This window comes from Cajanus cajan, chromosome 7 (assembly GCF_000230855.2).
Source record: "Cajanus cajan strain Asha chromosome 7, NIPB_CcT2T_4, whole genome shotgun sequence".
In the NCBI taxonomy this organism is placed as follows: Eukaryota; Viridiplantae; Streptophyta; class Magnoliopsida; order Fabales; family Fabaceae; genus Cajanus; species Cajanus cajan.
In genome coordinates this window covers 14289600-14311053 of record NC_138523.1, presented here as the reverse complement: position 1 = coordinate 14311053, position 21454 = coordinate 14289600, and the positions used below count along the sequence as shown (strand labels likewise).

Genomic DNA, 21454 nt, shown 5'->3' with positions numbered 1-21454 from the left:
ACTCAACAACTCTTAGCAACATAGAAATTTCAATCAAACAACACTAGTGTTCAAAATTGGAAGGTTGAGAGAAGAGAATGAACCTAGCTGGAGCACACGTAATGGAGAAGGGAGAACGGATTGAAGAATGTCTTCAAACTAAAGAACTTGGAAAAATAGAGTTCTCTCCAAACACACATTATCCACCTTAAAAACCATGGAAAAAGGAGGAAAAAACTTCGCACCTGGTACCACACACGACAAAAATTGGAAGAAAAAGGTCGCTAGAGTGATAAGGAACGAAAGGCGAACTGCATGTTAGAATGTTCTAATCACAATTGTCACTGAAAACTATGGGTAACGTGCATAGAGAGTCATCAGAAACAATATTATCTTTGTTGTCAGAGAGAAAAATAAGAAGAATAGTAGAGAGTGCAAATGGTTTCACACCTTTTAGTGACCTAATAACAAGACATTATATGGTGAGAGATGATTTACTTGTCATAGAATGTGAATTTTCTATGACAGGTAAACCAACACCTGTCATAAAATGGTTATAACCAAATGCTGACCAACACATTCTATGACGAGTGTTGACTTACCTAAGATAGAAAGAACATTCTATGATGGGTAAGTCAACACTTATCATAAAATATTTTGATATATTTATAAAGTATGCCACTGCATTGCTTTGTATGTCATGTGGATGACACCTAATGTAGAAAATGTGTTAGAAAATATGTATTTTGGACTAGTGTTATTTTGTATTCAAAATACTCACATGTGGGGGGCATAAAATCGGGAGAAAAAAAGTTAGGTGAATTAATAGTTTTAATTAAAATTTTACTTATAATGAGAAAAACATTTTATCATAAAACTTCTTTGTATTTATATCCTTTTTTTTTCTTTGTGTAAACTCATCTATATATTCTCAACTCATTCTAAATATTTGTAAAATAATTAATAATATAATAATGTACAATTAAAAAAAGAAAAAAATTATTTGATTCAAACACTCACTACATGAACCTCACTAACAAAAACACAAAGTGGTGAGAATTTATGTTTTCAAGTCAAATTAGTAGAGGCTATTTTATGTTTTTTGTATCCTATACATATAACTGTTGAATGAATATCCAGGCACCTTTTTGTTGATAACCCTAGACTAGTAGATGTTATATTTTCCGTTGCATTGTAAGTTGTATCATATTAAGTGTAGTGACCGGTCAGATTGTTATAAGAAATTTTGCTCCTCTTCAATTAACCTTATTCAATTAACAATTTTTTACACAAAAATAATAAATACTTAAAATTAATTATCTCTCTTAATAGGGTTAAAGATGAATATATATATATATATATATATATATATATATATATATATATATATATTATGACAATGAATGAATTGATACTACTTTATTTTTTTCTATTTAACTTTTACGATTTACATGCACAAACCAAGAAATATAATAAAATTTCATGATCTTAATAAAATAGTTATAAAGCTTTCAATTTTATCTTTTGTATTTCAACTCTAGAATAAATGTATAATAAATTTTTTTCATTTTCACTTTCTCAAATAAATGTGACAAGTAAGGGTATAAGTGGTAAAAGTGTAATTAATGTTCTCTGGAATTAAAAAAAAGGCATAAATAGAAACAAAATTGTTTCAAAATTAAGACAAGTAAAAAGGAATGGAGGGAGTACTTCATAACTCTCTCATTTCCTTTGACATTATTCTCTTTCTAATATTAATTAATTAGGTAAAAAATAATAAAATGAAAAGAGATAGGATTAATTTCATAAATGTTAAGTGTAATTTTTAAAATTATTTCAAACTATTAACAAATTTAATGTTAATAACTAAATTATTTAATTTTCTTAAAAGACATAATTAGTTGAAAAAATCTTGTATACAGCAACAAAGATAATAAATATATATAAAATATATAAATATATTTGTATAAAAAAGATAGAGATGAAGATAAAACACAAAAACTTTGTGGTTGTTTATTTGTCTTGTAATTATATTTACACACGATTTTCAGTACAACATATACATATATAATTAGATAGTTTTGCTTTATTATTTACATGTATTTTTTTTATTCATTGGAATGCACCCCCAACAGTTAATTTAGCCATTTGAATCAAACAATTATATATATACTTTACAAATATAATATATTATTACTTATGACCTAATTATATGTAATAATAATTAATTTTTAAAATTATTCATGTTAATTTTTTTTTATATCTTTTATTTATTATTAACTCTATTTTCTATGCATTCACATATAACTCACATTAAATATAATAATCATTTAAAGTAAATGATATATTTGGGATAAATTTGAATTATGGTAGAATTAATTAAAAGTAATTACATTAATTAATTTTCTTGATCTTAATGATTTGTTCTGTTACTTATAATTAAAACTGACGTAGTATTATTAATTTTTATTTTAAAAAAATTTATCCTATGATTTAGGGTTTAGGGTTTAGGGTCACCATGAGTTGGTGACCCTAAAGTGAGCTAACCCAACTCACATAGATTGGCTCATCATGAGTTGATGCTTTAAATGAGTTAATCCAACCTAATTCACTTTCTAGTAGTTAGAAAAATTTCAACTCGGTTCGACTCACTACGAGTTGGTGAGTTAGGTAGGTTATCTCACCAAATTTTTTAAAATTAAAAAAAATTTAATCACCTGTTCCTATTTTTAATAAATAAAATAAAGAGTTATAATTTTTTATATCAAGAAATCAAGTCCATCATTGGTTCAAATGCAAACATATAAGAAAATATCAATCAAAATTACAAATAATAACTATATATATATATATATATATATATATATATATATATATATATATATATATATATATATATATATAACTGTAGTGGGTTAAACGGACCAATCTGACTCATTTAGGCTCAAATCCGTTTCAGTTACGAGTTAAGTGAATTGAGTATAATTTTTTTTTCCTAACTCGACCTGGTCTAGACTCGTGAATTGAGTTAACCGAATGTGTTTGACTCATTTTGACACCTCTAGTATCTTGGATCCTCCACTAAACCTAGGCTCTGCACATATTGTCACATCTCTCCACCACTAAGTTAACCTTAATTGTTACTTCCTCTGCACTATTATAAAAAAAAAATATTTTTTATTCTTAAATATAAACAAATTTTAATTACTTTTACATCATTTAATGACACTCTCCTTAAAATATTTATCATTTAATACATGATTTTTCAATTGCAATGCCTTTTCCCCCCTTTATAATAAGGACAATTTAGGAACAATATTATGGAATTATTACAATTTAATGCCAAATAACTAATCTCCATAATATGTGTGAAATTAATTTTTTTATACTTATATTAGAGAACAAATGGAGTAATTACTATTTACATGCACATAAACATATACTACCTTTGGTCTTAATTATAAGCAACATACGACAAATTATAAAGACTAAAAAAAATAATTAATATGATTATTTTTAATTAATTCTATTATAAATTAAAGTTTTATTCCAATATACCTTTCCTTTAAGTGGTTGTTATATTTAATGTTAATTATACTTGAATGTATAAGAAATATAATTGAATTAATAATTATTGTTTATAATAAAGACAAAAAAAATATATTTTTTTGCTTAAAATTAAGATGAAAGGTAGTATAATTTTACTATTGTATTTTAGTTGATAATTAATTTTATTATTCACATTAATTAATTATTATCTTATTAATTATCAAAGACATCATTTTTATTCTCTAAAATATGTAAATATTTGTTTTTCAACCCTCAATTTTAAAATGTTTATTTTTGGTCCTTCATTTTTTAAAACGTGTCAGAATTTACCTCCCTTAAGTAGTGTTTGTTTCCAGGGATTTACTATTCATGAGCAAAGAAAGGCGAAGAAACTTGTTGTTCGTTTTCGGTGATTTGCGACGACGGAAAGACGAAGAAAAGGAGGAAGAAGCGTGATTCGCGTCCTCGCTTTTGTGCGAAGAAAGGAGAAGAAAGCCACGTAAGATTTATAAAAACCCAGAAATACCCTTTTGCATGCATGCATAGTGTACCATGCAGTGAAAAAAGCATATACGAAGGAAACATAATCGATTATGCAAGAATACATAATCGATTATGACTTTACATAATCGATTATGTTGAAGCATAATCGATTATGCAAGGGCATAATCGATTATGTAGCCTTGCATAATCGATTATGCTATATATATATATATATATATATATATAACATAATCGATTATGTTATATATATATATAACATAATCTTTTATATATATATATATAATATTAATATTTAATATATAATATCTTAAATTAAATATAATTATTTAATATTAATATTTAATTTATATATATATATATTAAATATTAAATATTTAATATTTAATATATATATATTTAATATTTAATATTTAATATTTAATATATATATTTAATATTTAATATTTTATAATTTTTTAATTAAAATTTATATATTTATCTTTTAATTATAATAATTATAAATTTTTTAACTTAAGGGCAAAATAGTAATCTTATATAATTATTAATTAAAAAATTTATTTTTATCTATCACATCAATCAATTCACTCACAAACTTTCACATACTTTCTCTACACTTTCCACTCACTTTCCCTTAATCCAAACAACCTCACTTTCTACTCACTTTCCCTTCAAATCTCTCCTTTTCCACTCCCTCTTTTCCATCCTCAAATCCAAACAAAGCCTACCTGAATGCTTCAAGCAAAGAAATACTAAACACTAGTACTACAAGAATTGAATCAACAAGAAATTGTCATATGAAAAAAAGTGTTTGAAAATAAAAACATTAACATGGAAAGCAATAGAACATGATGTTTTTGAGATTTAAAATACCATACATGAGTGCGTGTATTTTACTAAGTAGGATAGTTGTTAAATTAGCTTAACAAAATTAGCGAGGAGGATAAATTTTAACATATTTTAAAAAATGAAAGATAAAAAATTAATATTTTAAAATTAAGAAACAAAAATTAAATATTTACACATTTAAAAAATCAAAAAAAATATTTAATCCATTATCAAAATTAATAAAAACAAATAAATTCAATGGTATATGAAAAGTTTTTTATTACAAAACTTTTAGTAATTAATTTTAATTCAATTTACATCATCACGTGAGTTTAGAATATAACTTAATCTCACAAAATTATATCACTCATTATTTTGTCAGAATTATAAATAAATATTCAATCTTATAAATTTTACACCGACATATCTAATATCTAACTTATAGAAAGTTGGAGATCCACATTGATGAAAAAATTAATAGCTAATATTTCGTCGATATGAAAAAGTGTTACATGGACATTGAAAGACTCAAGTTTTATTTTTTTTTTTCCTTTCTCTAAATGAAAGGCTCAAGTGTCTAACGTAGTATTTGTTTACTTCAGCGATGATTATTTTTGTCGAAAACTTAATTAGTTAATCTTTTATTTATTAGTTACTTCTAATAAAAAAATTTCTCGTATAAGCATGTTTCTATATCAACACTTATCAGTGATGCGATAGAGATTAAATAAGAATAATAATTAAATATTATTACTTTTCTATGTTTATAACAAAATTTTTAATGTGTTGTCACGATAGCACTGTATCTGTTCAACATGTATAGGTCGCAACCCTACAAGTTTTGCTCAACCCAAACATTGTGTAAAGTGTAAACCCATCCATTGGACCATTTCCCTAAGCATTCCTAACTTGTTAGTTGTTAGGTGGATTTGTCTATCACTTTTCATAAACTCTTCTCATCTCTTTCACTTTCACTTCTTCCATTCCATGAACTAGTAAAACTCAAAACAATGGCAACTTTTTCTTTCTCCTCTCACTTCCTTTCCTCCACTATTGCTCCTTCCAAGAACTCTTTTTTCTGTCCCCCCATCAGAGGAAACACCAAGCAATTCACTTTTTCCAAAGCCACAAACCTCTTGCAGTCGCAGCCACGGATAATTGTTTGCTCTTCTTCAAAGGATGGAGGTTCCGGTGACAACCCACCAAGGTTGCAACCTCACAAGACTCTGCATTTTTCGTTGGTTTTTGTTTTCTCAGTCTTTTGGCTATTGGGTTGGTTGAAATTTTAAATTTTGCTGTTGGGTTTGCAAAATGTACATTTCTTTTTTTTAATTTTTGTTTAAAGAGTTTGCACACTGCTATGTGTGTTATCTGATGATAAGTTTATCTTATGATAAGTTTGTTGATGGTGTTAGTATAATTAGTGTTATGTTATCCAATGATTAGTTTGTTAATTTTTATGATAATTATTTTTATTGGGTGTCAGTATAATTAGTGTTATCTGATGGTTGGGTGAGTGGTTGATTTTTATAATAATTATTTTAAAAAATTATCTGATTGGGCGTTTAGTGTTATTTGATGGTAAGTTTATTGATTTTTATAATAATTATTTTCTGATTAGGTGGTAGTATAATTATTTTTACACTGACATCGTGTGTAAATTAAACTAATTTTTGTTTTAGCAGCAACTTTTGCATCATTGAGGGGCCAGACATGGTTGAGGATTTTGTTCAGATGCAGCAGCAGGAAATTCAAGACAACATAAAGAGCAGGCGCAACAAAATATTTCTTCTCATGGAGGAGGTTGGTTTATAATGGCACTCCATTACTTCTTAGTGGCAATAGTATTTGGAATAGTATCAATTGTCATCCATGAATCATAGTAACATATGTTTATTGATGTGCATTGAGTGTGGCAGGTGAGGAGATTACGTGTGCAGCAGCGCTTAAGGGCACAAAAAGCTGTCAATGAAGATGGAGAGGAGGAAGCAAATGAGATGCCGGATATTCCTTCATCCATTCCTTTTCTTCCTCTTGTGGTGAGTCTAAGAAGAACCTTGCTTTGATTGATTAGGCTGTTGGTGTTGACTAAATCGTCCTCCAAAGGATTGGTGCAATTTGGTGAGAAACATATTGCAAAGTAATTCTATTAACGAGGAGTGTTAGCAATACACTTTCAAACATATTCTTTTGGACACTCTCCCTATTATTAGTTGAAAAGTTGAAATTTATTGAAAATCTTAAAGTTTTGTTAGTCTCACTTTTTATTTAACTAGTTTCACTCATGATTTTGTTGTATTTCAATAAATTCTAACCAATAATGGAGAGTGTGTTGCTAGTATTTTTATTTCTCTATAATTGACAAATTATACCAATGGTTGGAAATTAGAAGTTCCGAAGAAACTTATTGATGTGGTAGTCTAAACATTTTGTTCCCCCCCCCCCTGGCAAGGATGATATACCAAGGTTTTTCACAATTTTTGTAGAATATCACTTGGGTGAAACATCATTTTTCTAAAGTAGTTTTTAGTAACTTCTTTTTGTTTCTCTATGAATGCTTGGTGCAGTTGGAATAAAGCTGGTGCATTTGGCAATTATTTAATCTTCACTAACTATGCTTTTCCTATTGAAGTAGACGCCCAAGACTTTGAAGAAGCTCTATCTGACTAGCATATCATTCATATCTGCGATAATTGTATTTGGCGGGCTTATTGCACCGACGGTAATTTTATTACATTATGTGTTTTGTTTCTATTTTAATCTATGACAGATAAACATAACTTTAAAGTTAAAAGACTAGAATGTCTATGAGTAGATCATTTTGTTCTCTCAGTTTGTTATAGGGATCTGAATCTGATACCCTTTGTTACTCACTCTTTAGGGATCACTATGTTGTTGCACGATTGATCTTTGAGTTCTATTCTTCCTTTACCATGTCCACGCATACTTTTATGGACAGTGTATCCTATTATAGTTTGGTGCATGTGTAAATACTACTTTAATACTGTATTTCTATGTGGATATTATTTGAAAGTGACGACTTCTACCTGTTGCATTGCATAAATAAATACTAGTAAAAAATACTTCTATCTTTTTCATGAGAATCATTTCTCTGATCCATGACTGCTTCTTTTCAACTTAGTTGGGAGGAAATTCTGAGAATGGATAAAAGAAGGTGATTGAAGGGTATACATGTAGACTAGGATAGAGGGAGCCATTCCCATCAAATAAATTCCGTGAGATATCAAACCTTTTGGAACGTTCTTTTGCTTTGATAATTTGAATTTTGCGGGGCAAGTTAAGTTTTAGATATGCTGAGAAGTAAGTACTTGAATCTAAGATACTTTCTTTTTGAGACCAAATGATTAAAGATAAGTGGCTCTCAACTTCCCTTTATGTTATATTTTAGTATATAAAGTAAAGGATCTTCATTAGATGGGAAGGTGCATTTATTCATTTAGTATAAGACCTGGATTTCTTAAATAGTTAACTTTTGATGAAAGATCCACGAAAGGAGCAGTCTCAAGAGTGGAGGCATACAAAACATTGAACCCCCTGATTCACACATTTACCATTAAGTGGCTTGATAATAGTACATTTAGTCACTTTGTTAGCATTTTATTTTGCCTTATTACTTTCTATCATTATGGATATGGCTGAAAATACTGTATATTGGTAGATCATATACTCATCTCATATGTTGAATCTTTATGTCTATGACAGCTTGAGCTAAAATTAGGCCTGGGTGGTACCTCATATGAAGATTTCATAAGAAGTATGCATTTACCTTTGCAACTAAGGTATAATGTTCTTTGAATTGTTTGCTTTATTAATTATCAATTTCCATCAGGAAGAAACTGTTCTGTTGATGAATAACAGACTTGCTTGATCAATACCTAATTACAATTTGTTTGCTTCATGAATCCAGTCAGGTCGACCCAATTGTGGCGTCCTTTTCAGGTGGGGCTGTTGGTGTGATTTCAGTACTAATGTTAATTGAGGCCAACAATGTTGAGCAACAAGAGAAAAAAAGGTGCAAGTATTGCCATGGAACTGGTATGTTCCTACTCTTTGAAGATCTTCATTCTCTTAATATATCTCAATCATGCACATCTTAGACACATTATATTCTGTTTAGTTGAGTTTTAAGTTTTGGTGATTGTGATGAAAATTTGGTTGCACCATTGCACTCTTCATTTTTCAGATATAACAATAAATTATATTTACTGCACTTAAATTTTAATCACTAGGATTTTACATGCAGTAAGGTTGGTGTTCAATTTGGTAACATATTCTCAAGATTACCTATCCAGCTAGTACATACATGACAGGAAAACATTCAGAAATATTTTTAACTGTTTAATCAGATGATCTGCCACAACATCCAAAGAATTATATTCATTTCTTGTAATGTCTGATTCTTATGTCAAGTTTGTGTTCTTTCCAATTTGTTTTAAAATCTATGGACAGGATACTTGGCCTGTGCTCGGTGTTCGGCTAGTGGTGTATGCTTGAACATTGATCCTATTTCAGTATCTAATGCTTCTGCTAGACCTCTACGTGTACCTACAACCAAAAGGTGTCCAAATTGCTCTGGTGCAGGAAAGGTACACATTCTGGTCACACTTCTAATTCAAATTACAAATACTTGGAACTTTTATTTTAAAGTATTAAATATATTTTTAGTCCTTTATTTTATTTTATTTTTAATCAATTTTCACCTTTTCACCTTTGGTCGCTGAATAATTTTTTTACTAGATTTAGTCCTTGAACTTTTACAGATCTTTACTTTTAGTCTCTAAACTTTTTCTTCCTGTGACTTTTTATTCCCTGATGTTAAGATTTTTTTGTTCATGGAGGAAAATTTTACTTCTTTAGGGATAAAACTAAATAAAATTGTTCAGGACAAAAAATGATAATTGACAAAAGTTTGGGGACTAAATACATATTTAATTCTATTTTAAATTCTGATTTTCTTTTGAGTGAATGCAGGATACATAACAATTGTTGTTGCATGTGCAAATGTAGTTTTGCAACCAATTAATTTTAATTAGTAGTGATTAAATAATCATCTTACCTGTCTTGTAGGTTATGTGTCCAACATGTCTTTGCACTGGGATGATGATGGCAAGTGAACATGACCTGCGTATTGATCCATTCGACTGAAACTTGACATGAATTGAGGACTTGGGATTTTGTTGCTCTAACTGTATGTCAAAAATATGAACACCATCTACAAAATCCCCTTCTCCAAATTTAGCATTATTATTTAAGAAAAAATATATAAGGAATTGGGCTAAAATGGTTCCATTGTAGTCTTCCCCTCCAGATAAACATTGCCAAAATTGATCGGCAAATATTCTTTCTATAAGAACCAATGTTGTACTTTTGAGTATGTTGCAGGTAAATACTGCATTTTGTCATTAAGTAATAGTCCTTGTTTCAGTTAAAAATAATAAGCAGTGATACAGTCATTATTTTTAGAATTCAATTTAAACATGCTAACAATATAACAGTATAAAAAACAATAAGCACTTATACAGTATATATTAGATCTTTGGAAGAGATTATAAACTATTCATTTAGACTAATATGTTAAGTGCTTGTGAGGGGTATGGGCCATGGGGTACCTTATGAAAATATTTTGTAACTGTTTCATAAGATGTTTTTAGTATATTTTCAAAAGTTTTGCAATATAACTCATAGGGATAACTTGTGTAGTTTATAAAAGGCCTAGCCAATATATATATAGTGTGTGTTTTAATTTCTTTCTCCAAATGAATTTTTTTTTTCGTTTCATCATCCAAATTAATATAAATGTTATTTTTTCACAAAACAATTTATAATTAACAATATAATTAAATAAATAAATTTATAATAAAAATTAAATTATTAATATTTTTTTTTTTACATTTTCGTCACATTTAAATGTTTTATATTCTTTGGTTGTACGAAATTAAGATATTAAAAATAAAATGCTCTAATAATTGTATCTTTATTTTTTTTATATATCTTCATAATTAATTATTTAGAATGCTTTAAATGTAATATAAGAAATGATTAGAAAGTTTTGTTTTAATAAAATTATCTTTTTGGACATGAAAAAACTTTTTTTCCTACCAAACTCTCTTGTACAATACTTTTCTTTTCTTCTCTTTTTATTAATTTTTATTCTAATTACTTTAAAAGTCATGACTAGAGTGGTTTCTAATAAGTTGGCGTAAAAATATTTACATAAACAATGCATGAAATTAAAATTTATTTTAAAATATAAAATTGCTTGGGAAATGGGAAAGTTTATAACTCAATTTTAGGAAATCTTCATTTATTTTTCAAAATTTATAAAACAAGTTATTTATTTAAAATAATTTTAAGGTTAAATTGTACTATAATTTCCATAGTTCTCTAATTTTTAATAACACAATTTTAATCTTAAATTTTATTAAGTTTACACAATTTTAATTCTCAAATTTTATAAAGTTTGCATTGTTGGTATCACTTTTAAATGTCCATTTATCGTTAAAATAATAATATTAGTTATAACTTAACATTAAATATATGACATAATAATTAATATTTAGGCTAACTTGTAATGTTAGTTTTCCATTTTTATCTCATAAATATGATAAAATCAAATGAAAATAGAATAAATATGACGGTTAAAAATGTAATTTAATTTAAACATTATTAAATATCCCATCCAATTTAGAATATAAGCAAAAAATCTCGTTTGTTAGTTTTGAATATAAGTAAACTTTAACTAATCTCATTTTAATTATTTATTTGAAATTGTATCTCCAATATTTCTTTTTATTCTTGATATCAAGTTTCAATGAAAATAATATAGGAAAATAAATTATTTTTTTAGGTGAGATTAATAAAAGTAAATGATTTAAACAATCTTTCTTAATCAGTGTAAATGATTTTTTGTTGTTGCTTATATTCAGAACTAGAAAGAGTATGAATCACATTTTATCTATTTAATAAAAATATTATAATTAAAACGGTAATAAAATAAACATTTTGTAATGAGACAAAAATTATAATTTTTATATAATCAAGTGACTAAAATTATAAATTTATTTGGATAATCATGTTATTGATTTGAAATAATTACTAGTTTCGTCAATAATTAATATTTGTTAAAAAACTTGACTAACCATCTTTAGTAGATCATTTTTTTTTCATACATAAAACTCAAATTCAAGATCTTTGTTTATAGAAATTGAATTCAATACTGTATAAACCAATAACATGTTGGTACTAAAATTACACATTAAATATTATAGAAGGTTAAAAGCACAATTAGGCCAATTTCAACACAAAATTCGGATCCTTAGAGAAAGTGTTGGGCTCATGCACTTCATTAAACACACAATTCATTTTCATCCTTTCAATTCCCATGTTGGTGGATTTCACAAGATAATGTTATCACTTAAGTTTACAACTCAAATGAGAAATCAAGGACTCTAACAGTTTTAAAAATCTCAACGTAATGAGTGGAAACACAAACACTCTTCCTAAAGTTTTTCACCACTTCATATGACTTTCACATTAGTGGCACCTAAACACAGAGATCAATATTCAATATTTATATGATTTATAAGTATGAACATGTGACAGTTTGGCCGAGTGGTCTAAGGCGCCAGATTTAGGCTCTGGTCCGAAAGGGCGTGGGTTCAAATCCCACAGCTGTCAATATTTTGCACTTTTTAGTCTCAACCTTTTGTTTTTATTTTTGTCAGAAAAGAGATTCGAATGAAACTAATTGAATGGGCAGGAACAGGCCCAACCCAGTTGAAAGAGCCCACCATTCAGCAACATCATGAGAGTGATCCAGTTGACCAATTTCTCATCACATTATGAGAAATTAAGTTCATGACAAAATTGTGCTCATAGCACAAAATGAAAAACAACAGTAAAAAAGTTGAAATTATTCCTTAAAACTAATCCAAAACTACCAAAAATTATTCTGATGAGACACAAATGAGTTGCAGTTATATATAGATATATATATTGAAAATTGAAATTACTATATCTCATACATTAAAATTTCTTTGACGTAAAATTAAAACCAGTATATGTTAATCTAGTATAGCTTCACGTGCAGGTGACAACACCACCCCCATGAACAGAAGACTAAAAGTTAGACCTCTTTTTGAAGAGAACAAGAGAAGAGGTTTAATTATTTCTAGCTACTTTTATTCATTCATATATACTAATTTCTATGTGGCCATTAGTTTCGACGAGCAGATTTCATGCTCCATGCTTTCAGCTTCTCTACAGTGATGTGCTCAGTACCATTGTTGAACACAAATAAGTGAGCATTTTTCTTTATTGCAAGTGTTGGATAAACTCTAGATAAGATGTTTGTTCTCCCTCCAGCTCCAAAACTCTCCACAACAGAGTGATCAATCTGCCATATTAAAATCAAACATAAAAGAAATTAATGATATAGTATGCATGGTTGTTCTTGGAGTTCATGAATAAGCATTCAGGTATATTAGACTTTATACCACCCTTATACTTTCACACTTAACTTGCTTTCTTCTATTTTTCTTTTAGAAGCAAACCCTTATGAAATTTGAGTTAAAGTAAAAAAAAAAAATCTTTATCTTTTCTAATTTAAATATGATTTTAGATTTTAGTGTACACTTATCTTACACAGTTAGAAGACGTGTTTCATTGTATTATACTAATTTAAAACAATAATTAAACATTTAAACTCATCAGTTGTCTTAGGATGTTAGATTATTTTTAATTCAAATATATAAAACTACCTTATAAAATGATGATTAATTTTCACTTATATATTATTTTACTTGTTGAGTTGGGATCTCTAACATATTATAGAATGTAAGTTTAAATCAAATTCAACCTTACAAAATTGATTTATAAGGTGAAACATGATTTATATACAAGTGACAATTTTAATTGTAGTCATAGTATTATTATTATTTTTTTTTTTGCAACTTCAACCCATTAAGTGATATAAAAAGTATAAAAGGATAAGTTGGGAAAATATGAAACTGAAAAGAAAAATACAATTTACTCATTATTATGTAACACCAAATGAGGTGATGAACATACCAAACTCCTGAGAGACAATTTTTTATGGGCTAAATCCACATCCACAAAGCCTGCAAATGATGGCTTGTACAATTCTCTCTTCAAAGAGGAACTGTGGAGATGTACAAAATTAAAGTTAATTAGAAAACATGCACATACATAGTTTTGAGAAAGCAAATTGGAATAATGGAAGTATATCTCATCCCCATTTTAGTTAGTGAACAAACCTTCTTGCATCGGAGCACATGAGAACAACATGCTTGTTTGGAGCTTTGAAAATTCTAAAGAACACAGGAGTAAACTCCTCCAAGTTTTTTGAAGCCAAAGTCAAAAGCCCAAATGGCCCAACCCCACCTTCAACCTTTGAACCCTTCTGTGCACATAGATCTTGTGCATTCACCCACCTAGAATCAAATGTCTCTGCCTTATCCAAGCTTGAGAATGAGAAGGTAACCTCCACATCAGCCTGAAATATATATATATTAAGTGCATTTCATTTTAGAATACATTAATTAGAGTTTAATTTTTAAGTATTATTTCTGTATTTTTTTTTACAATACTAACCAATTTAAAATTAATGTAAATCAAAGTTAATATGACTTTTAAGATAACTGGTATAAAAGTTAATAAACTTATCATACTACATATAGTAACATATATATGATTAGATAACAATGTGTAAACTTATAGTACTCTTATCGTTTAAACATATATGGTTTTCTTGATTATAATAAATGCCATATAGGTAAGAAAACTTTAATGCTTTTGTTTGGGTGATGAAAGATTTTGAAAATAAAGAAGTAAAAGAGAAGAGAAAATGAATTGGTTTTTAAATTGTTTAAATTGAAAAAAGTAAGAAATAAGTAAGTGAGAAAGAAAAGTATGTGTATATTCAAAGGATACATTTGACCTAGTAATACATTTACGTAATATAAAACAAAAAGGCAAATTCATCATTTCTACTCTGTCTAATGAGTTCCACACAATTTTATCATTTTTTTTTTCTCCACATATCTCATTAACCTTGAAGAGTATTTTTAATATGGGTCCTAACAAATTTGTTTATCCTCCCATCTCTATCTTTTCCCTAACAACCAAACAATAGACATTTTGACTTAGACTTATTTCCCTCTCCCTTAGAATCTTCTCAAACAAACAATATATAAATTACCAATTAATTAATTAGGAAGCTAACCTGAGCTGCAGTGATCCCTTTAACTTCAACATAATTTCCCTTCTTAAGCTTTTTGTTATTTATTTTAACTTCTTTCTCTCTTAGACTATTTAATTCTTCAACAGGCCATTGCACCAATTGTTTCCCATGAGAATCAAGCCATACAGTTCTTGGAATTGCCTGAAAATTTCAATACACACATAACATAATAAACAAACTTTAAAAAGAATGTGTGTTGTCTTAAAATTGTGAATTTAAGTCTAACTCAATCTTACAAAATCGGCTTTGTAAGGTGAGTGTTGTTTTCCACTCATATATTGTTTAATTATCTAATTTCTAGTCGATATGGGACTTGCCCCCTCATGTCCAACACTATTAGGCTTGGTACGTGGATAAATGGTAGGTGACCCTTTTTAATGGTCTAGGATTGACGGGACTTGAATACACCCCCTCATGCCTATGGTGCATGTATCAATGAATGGTAGGTAACCCTTTTTCTAATGATTTGGCGGGACTTGAATACACCCCCTCATGCTCATGGTACATGTATGAATGATGGGTGACTCATTTTTAAGAATCTAGGATAGTTCTGATACCATCTTAGAATAGTGAATTTAAGCTTAACTCAACCCTACAAAACTGACTTTGTAAGGTGAAAGTTGTTTTCTACTTATATGTTGTGTCCCGCATCCAATTATTATTACTCACTTATGATAAAAACAAGTAACAAGTAAACAATTGCTAGGAATAAAGATCATATATAAACTAAACTATACATAACATAATCATATAACATGCACATAAAGTACCTGAATCCCTGCCCATCCTTTCTTAACATCATCCTCTTTGGAATCTGACTCATTTGCCCAAGACCACAAAATTCTTCGTCTCTTACTAGGGTCAAAAAATGACTTGGATGCATAAAAGTTGCCATAATCATACCTAAGGCCACCCCAACCATCCTCCGAAGTGTTATCTGGGATATACCTATCCTCATTCATGAAATACGTTCCAATTGTGTAGTACTCATACCTAGTTACATCAAGACTATTCTTGAGAACATGCTTAACTCTATTGAGTCTATTACCAACCACGGATGTGTCTAACCCGTTTTTCCCTTTCAAAGAAACTGGGTAAAAATCTGGACACTCCCACATACCCGTAGAAGCAGCTGAATGGATCGGGTGCTTGGCCCGAATCCATTTCACAAAGTCCTTGCTCCTATACAAATAGGCCATTCCTCTATCTTTGCTTCTCCCACCAATCAACATCTTCCAATGTCCATCCTCACTCCACCATGCAGTGGTTGGGTCGCGGAACACACTACCATTCATATTGTGTTCCGCGACTATAATAGGATTAATGGCATTGGGCTTTATCCATTTTCTTAGAAATGGATCGGATGTATTCTCAGGTATAGCATAGCATTGCACCTCATTGCTATGCTTATTAATAACTCCTGTGTAAAGGATCACAGGTCCTTTACCCGGGAGTACCGTGGCTGACCCGGACCAACACCCGTATTTGTCAAAGGGTTTGGATGGGTAGAGGGCGGGTTCAAGTTCTTTCCAATTGATGAGGTCCTTTGAGACCGAGTGCCCCCACACAATGTTGCCCCAAACTGCCCCTTTTGGGTTGTATTGGTAAAATAGATGGTAGACTCCGTTGTAATACATGGGGCCTGCGGTGTTGGCATTAGAGGAGAGTGTTATTGCATGATATATGGTACAAAAGAAGATATGAATGACTATTATAGATTAAGTTTCTATAATTTATTCATATGAGATTTACATAATATAAAAAGAGATTAAAAAAACATGAGGTAAATGATTGATATGATAAGAAAAATAAAAAAAATAATATCAAAACTTACTGTATAAAGAAAGATGTTACAAATATGTTTATAAACATTTCTTTTATTGTTGATTGAAGTTTATGGAAAACTTTATTTTGTTGGACTTTCTTTTTTGTCAGATAATGAATTCTTATTTTTTTATTTAATAAATTAAACCCATAGTAAAAAATAACATTTTAAAAGAAGCGTGTTAAAAATGTGTATTAACTTTCTTCACAAATAATATAAACGAATATATTTATCATTCAAAGATTGAAAGAATATACAAAAGAAAAAAAAAATTCAAGGATATCTCACTCACCATTTGGATCTGCATGTGGTGATGATTGATAAATGCACGTTCACCCCATGAGAAAGAATAAGAAACCAAAAAATATCAGCATTCTATCACGAAAGAAAAAATTATATCTATAAAAATATATAAATTTTTTTTCACCGTTTTCATATATATAATTTTATAGATATTTTTATCTTTTATTTATTACAATAACTACATAATTATATTTTTAGTGAAGGATAATTCAATAATTTTATTTTATCAATTATAATAAAAATGATTATTTTTCATAATATTAATAAGGCACAAAGTACTTTTTTTTTTTGCTAGTAAATTTTGAAGGAAATATATATACTCAATTTTCCCGTGAGGATTACACTTTAAAAAGTGAGTTATAATTATTAATTAGAATATTAATATATTTTTTTGGAAAAAAAAATTAATAACTCTAAACCTAAAATTAATTAATAGATACTACATCCCTCCGTCCTTTGTAATAAAAATTAATTATTTGCCACACATGCACACCCATGCATAAGCATGGGGGAGGTTTAGTTTTCTTATTTCTTGACCTATAACTGAAGCATATATAAGTGATTGAGAGAGATTATTTAATGTGTGTGACCTAGAAGTGTTTTAAATTTAATAATTATTTTGTTGATTACCGGTCTTAGTTTAATACATAAGCATGGAGGTGTTTTCTATATTTTGTTGATTACTGGTCGCAGTTTTTTGTTGGTTACGTTCTTGTATGAACTTGTTTAATTATACAAGTTGTGTGTACTTTTATTTATTTATTTGAAACTCTAAATAATTTATTTCCATAATAACTAATTTGAGATTTAATAAATAAACCTACTTAAGAAATAAAATTTTGTAACTAATTAATTGTCTGGTGAATTTTGTTATCCTCACTAAATCTTTCTAGCTAGAATGATGTTGGCATGGACTAGTTAGGTTTGTTTTCAACCTGATGTCAGATTAATTATCAATTATTGATCTACAAATAATAATAAAATACATGATATATATACTTAGAAAGAAAATAAAAAGGATAAATTACTTTTTTAGTTTTTTTATATTCAATTTTTATTGATTTGTAATTTCGTTTTTCCTATTTAAAAATAGAGATATATAATATCTTTAATTTAAAAATATAAAAGTTTAATTCTTTTATCAAATTGACATCTATTAATTATTAATTTTTAATATTTATTCATATTTAATGTGACAATTTATAATACAACATTTGGAGATAAAAAATTATAAAAATAAAATTTATTAATAAAATAAATATTAATCATCTGTTAAAATATATATAAACAAAGATTTTTTTTATGTGATTTTTAAATTTTTATTTATATATTTTATGTCACTAAATATGATGTCACTTAAATGATAACAAATAATTAAATAATATTAAAATTTAATGATTAAATTGACAATAAGATCAAAATTTTATATTTTTAAAAATAGGGGACTAAATAGTCTATTTTAAAGTAGAGGTAATAAAATTACTAATTAATAAATTAGAGAGATCAAAATTATAATTCAGTCGAACAAAATTTATTAGAATTTAAGGTTTGTTTTTTTAAAAAATATTTTTAATTAGTTTTATCTTTCATAGATACTTATAAAATATCATTTTTTATTTCAAAAAATTGTATAAAATAAATGAAAGCATCATATATATTCGAAAACAAAACAAATAAAACAAAAATAAGTTGATATTTTTAAGATTATTTTAAAAATAAAAAATATTTTGTTAAACCAAACAAGTCTTTAAATACACAAAGCAATATTTATATTTGTAAAGAATAAAACAATCTTGATTATTTTTTATATACCCCCAAAAATAGAAATTAACATGATCAAAAGGCAAATTAAAATGTAGCAAACTTTAAATAATTAGAAAATATACTTTATGTAATAGGAGAATAAATTGTGAACCAGAACTATCTACGTTACATTTCTCAATGAGAAAGAAAAGAGATTGCATCTGCATGTGCTCTGATTTGTCCAAAATCAGCACGTTTGTATCAACTTCCATGTGTTATTTTGAAGAATACAGTAACATAGCAAACCAGTTCGTAAACGCAAATAGTAAGGCTGAGGTAAGATTAATAAAAAAAATGACCAATACAAGTTTGTACAGCAAGTTGTGACAAGCATATGCTGTAATTTTCCTTATTAATGCAAATTAGTCCTTCATCTCCATGTGTGAGTGGTCCGTGACTCCAAAATACATTGGCAACGTGAAGGCTAACCAAGAAGGTTCCAGCTACTTGAAAGGAATAAGCCATGTCACTCTCATTTCTAAGTATTTTTTGGAACATAGTCCACTCTCATAATAGTGTTTTAGGGTTCATAATTGCTGAGTAATTGATTATTTCATATTATAGCACAAAAATGTACAAGATGGAAAAAGGTGCTATCTGCACTAGCTTGCAATATAACCATTTTCTTCCTCTTGAAATGACAAGCATCTTTGTAATTAAAAAGGCAACCTAAGTAATCCCTTACCTTTTCATTTTGGCTCATGTATATTCACTATAACCTGCTAGATGCAAAAAGTTTTATATCTTGTCAATGTCACTATCTCCATTTTTCCAACAAAGTCTGAGATGCCACTACAAAGTACAAACTATTCCATGAAAACACGGAACATTATCCCCATACACTCAACTAGAAGGTCAAGAATATGAACTTATATAGATCACATTTTTAAGAGAAAAATAATAGATACCCTATTTTTATATCATATAATAAATTTATTCACTTTTACAATCACAAACAATCATTTTGAACAGTTGAAAAATAAAAAACTTTCTTAGAGTATGAATATAGTTTATATTAAATAAATTAAAAAATTAAAAAATTTAAACTGACTTATTTAAATAAAATATTTATAAAATAATAAAAATTAAAATTAAAATAATTCAAAATTCAAAAATTTTAAATTCTAAATTTTTTTCATTCAAATACATTATAATGTTTTGCAATTGTAGTGTTAAATTTACTTATATAATTGTCATCCATAAATATAATTCTTCATATTATTTAATCCCTCGATTTCTCAATAAACTTCTCCACTCACAATATAGAAATTGTTATTTTTTTAATCCAATAAAACATGTTTCTTCTCACTACTCAGCAAAATCCTCTTAAGCATACTTGTACTAATGATATTGTTTGGGAAGTCTTTATACATATTTACTTATAGTGATGGTAGTGAAATAGTAGCCAGGACTCCCAATATTATAATATGCTAATGCTATTCTTATATAACTACTTCAATAGTGATAACAAATATATAGACAAGAATCACATTGAGGAAACATAATTGCACTCTAAATACGTACGTAGGAGAAGGAAAAAGTGCATGAGTAAGAAACTGAAAGCGTTACCGTTGATCCAGTTTCTATGAGGTTGAAAATGGTATCCAGTTCTGTGAATTTTGCTCACGGTACGCGCTGAAATGGATTGAAGATCAGGATATATCTCATGAAAAGCTTCAACGCCATTGTTACAAATCACACAAAGGGAGAAAACTGCTATAACTGTGAGACAATATGGGAGAGCCATGAGAATAAACTGAGAAACAATATATGATGAAGAGGGAAGGGGAGCATTGTGAAGGAAGAGTTACCAATTGCTGTTATTTATAGAGTGAAAAATGCAAAGGACCTAGTAAAGGTAGATGAAATTAGGCCATGTATACGACCTCTTCAATACTAATACGTCTTAGTTGGTTTCGTTGTAATTAAATTGATTTGGTTTGAATTAGTTTTATATGATTAATTAGAAATTGTTTCTCATGTTTATATATCAAACAACGAGTTTTAAATTGGGTTATGGATCAAATTTTATATTTGGAATATATTACAAATTAATTGAGTTGATTTTACATTTTATTTATTTGCCTGATTTAAATTATGTTAAATAACTTCATTATTAAGTAAAAATATCAATGATCAAATAATTAACACTAAATTTGAAATTAATTAAATTTACTTAATTTTAAAAGTTCACGCATTAATTTGTTTTTACCACAAGTATCTTTTAACAAAAGACAATACTATTCGAGTTAAGCACATGTGCTCCTAATAGTGGTTTAACTCGATTCGAACATCACTATCTTCAATAACAAATTCTTGAGATACAATTTCTTATTTTTATTTCTTATTTTGAATGAACTTTCAACATAAGAAAAACATAAATT

General features: G+C 27.9%; 2 protein-coding genes and 1 non-coding gene across 4 annotated transcripts; 2 read left to right on the top strand and 1 right to left on the bottom strand.

Annotated features, from left to right (window-relative positions):
• The first annotated feature begins 5731 nt into the window (after nt 1-5731).
• Nucleotides 5732-10280, top strand: LOC109818874 (chaperone protein dnaJ-like protein). Its single transcript, XM_020384412.3, has 8 exons — nt 5732-6064; nt 6543-6660; nt 6777-6896; nt 7493-7579; nt 8581-8657; nt 8786-8913; nt 9328-9464; nt 9946-10280. Exons 1-8 carry the CDS (start codon nt 5868-5870, stop codon nt 10021-10023), a joined length of 942 nt encoding a protein of 313 aa, XP_020240001.1. The 5' UTR covers nt 5732-5867; the 3' UTR covers nt 10024-10280.
• A 2195-nt stretch (nt 10281-12475) lies between these two features.
• On the top strand, nt 12476-12555 carry TRNAL-UAG (transfer RNA leucine (anticodon UAG)). Its single transcript has one exon. It is a non-coding gene; the product is annotated as a tRNA-Leu (tRNA).
• A 280-nt stretch (nt 12556-12835) lies between these two features.
• On the bottom strand, nt 12836-20889 carry LOC109789374 (beta-fructofuranosidase, insoluble isoenzyme 1). 2 transcript variants are annotated; one of them, XM_020348311.3, is made up of 6 exons: nt 20640-20889; nt 15910-16781; nt 15122-15280; nt 14154-14392; nt 13948-14038; nt 12836-13273 (listed from the first exon to the last, which is right to left on the bottom strand). In XM_020348311.3, the coding sequence occupies exons 1-6, from the start codon at nt 20815-20817 to the stop codon at nt 13094-13096; spliced, it is 1719 nt and encodes a 572-aa protein (XP_020203900.1). In that variant the 5' UTR covers nt 20818-20889; the 3' UTR covers nt 12836-13093. The 2 variants fall into 2 exon arrangements, with proteins under 2 accessions (XP_020203900.1, XP_082917282.1); XM_083061156.1 differs by lacking the exon at nt 20640-20889 and adding an exon at nt 17257-17278.
• Between the last annotated feature and the right edge of the window lie 565 nt (nt 20890-21454).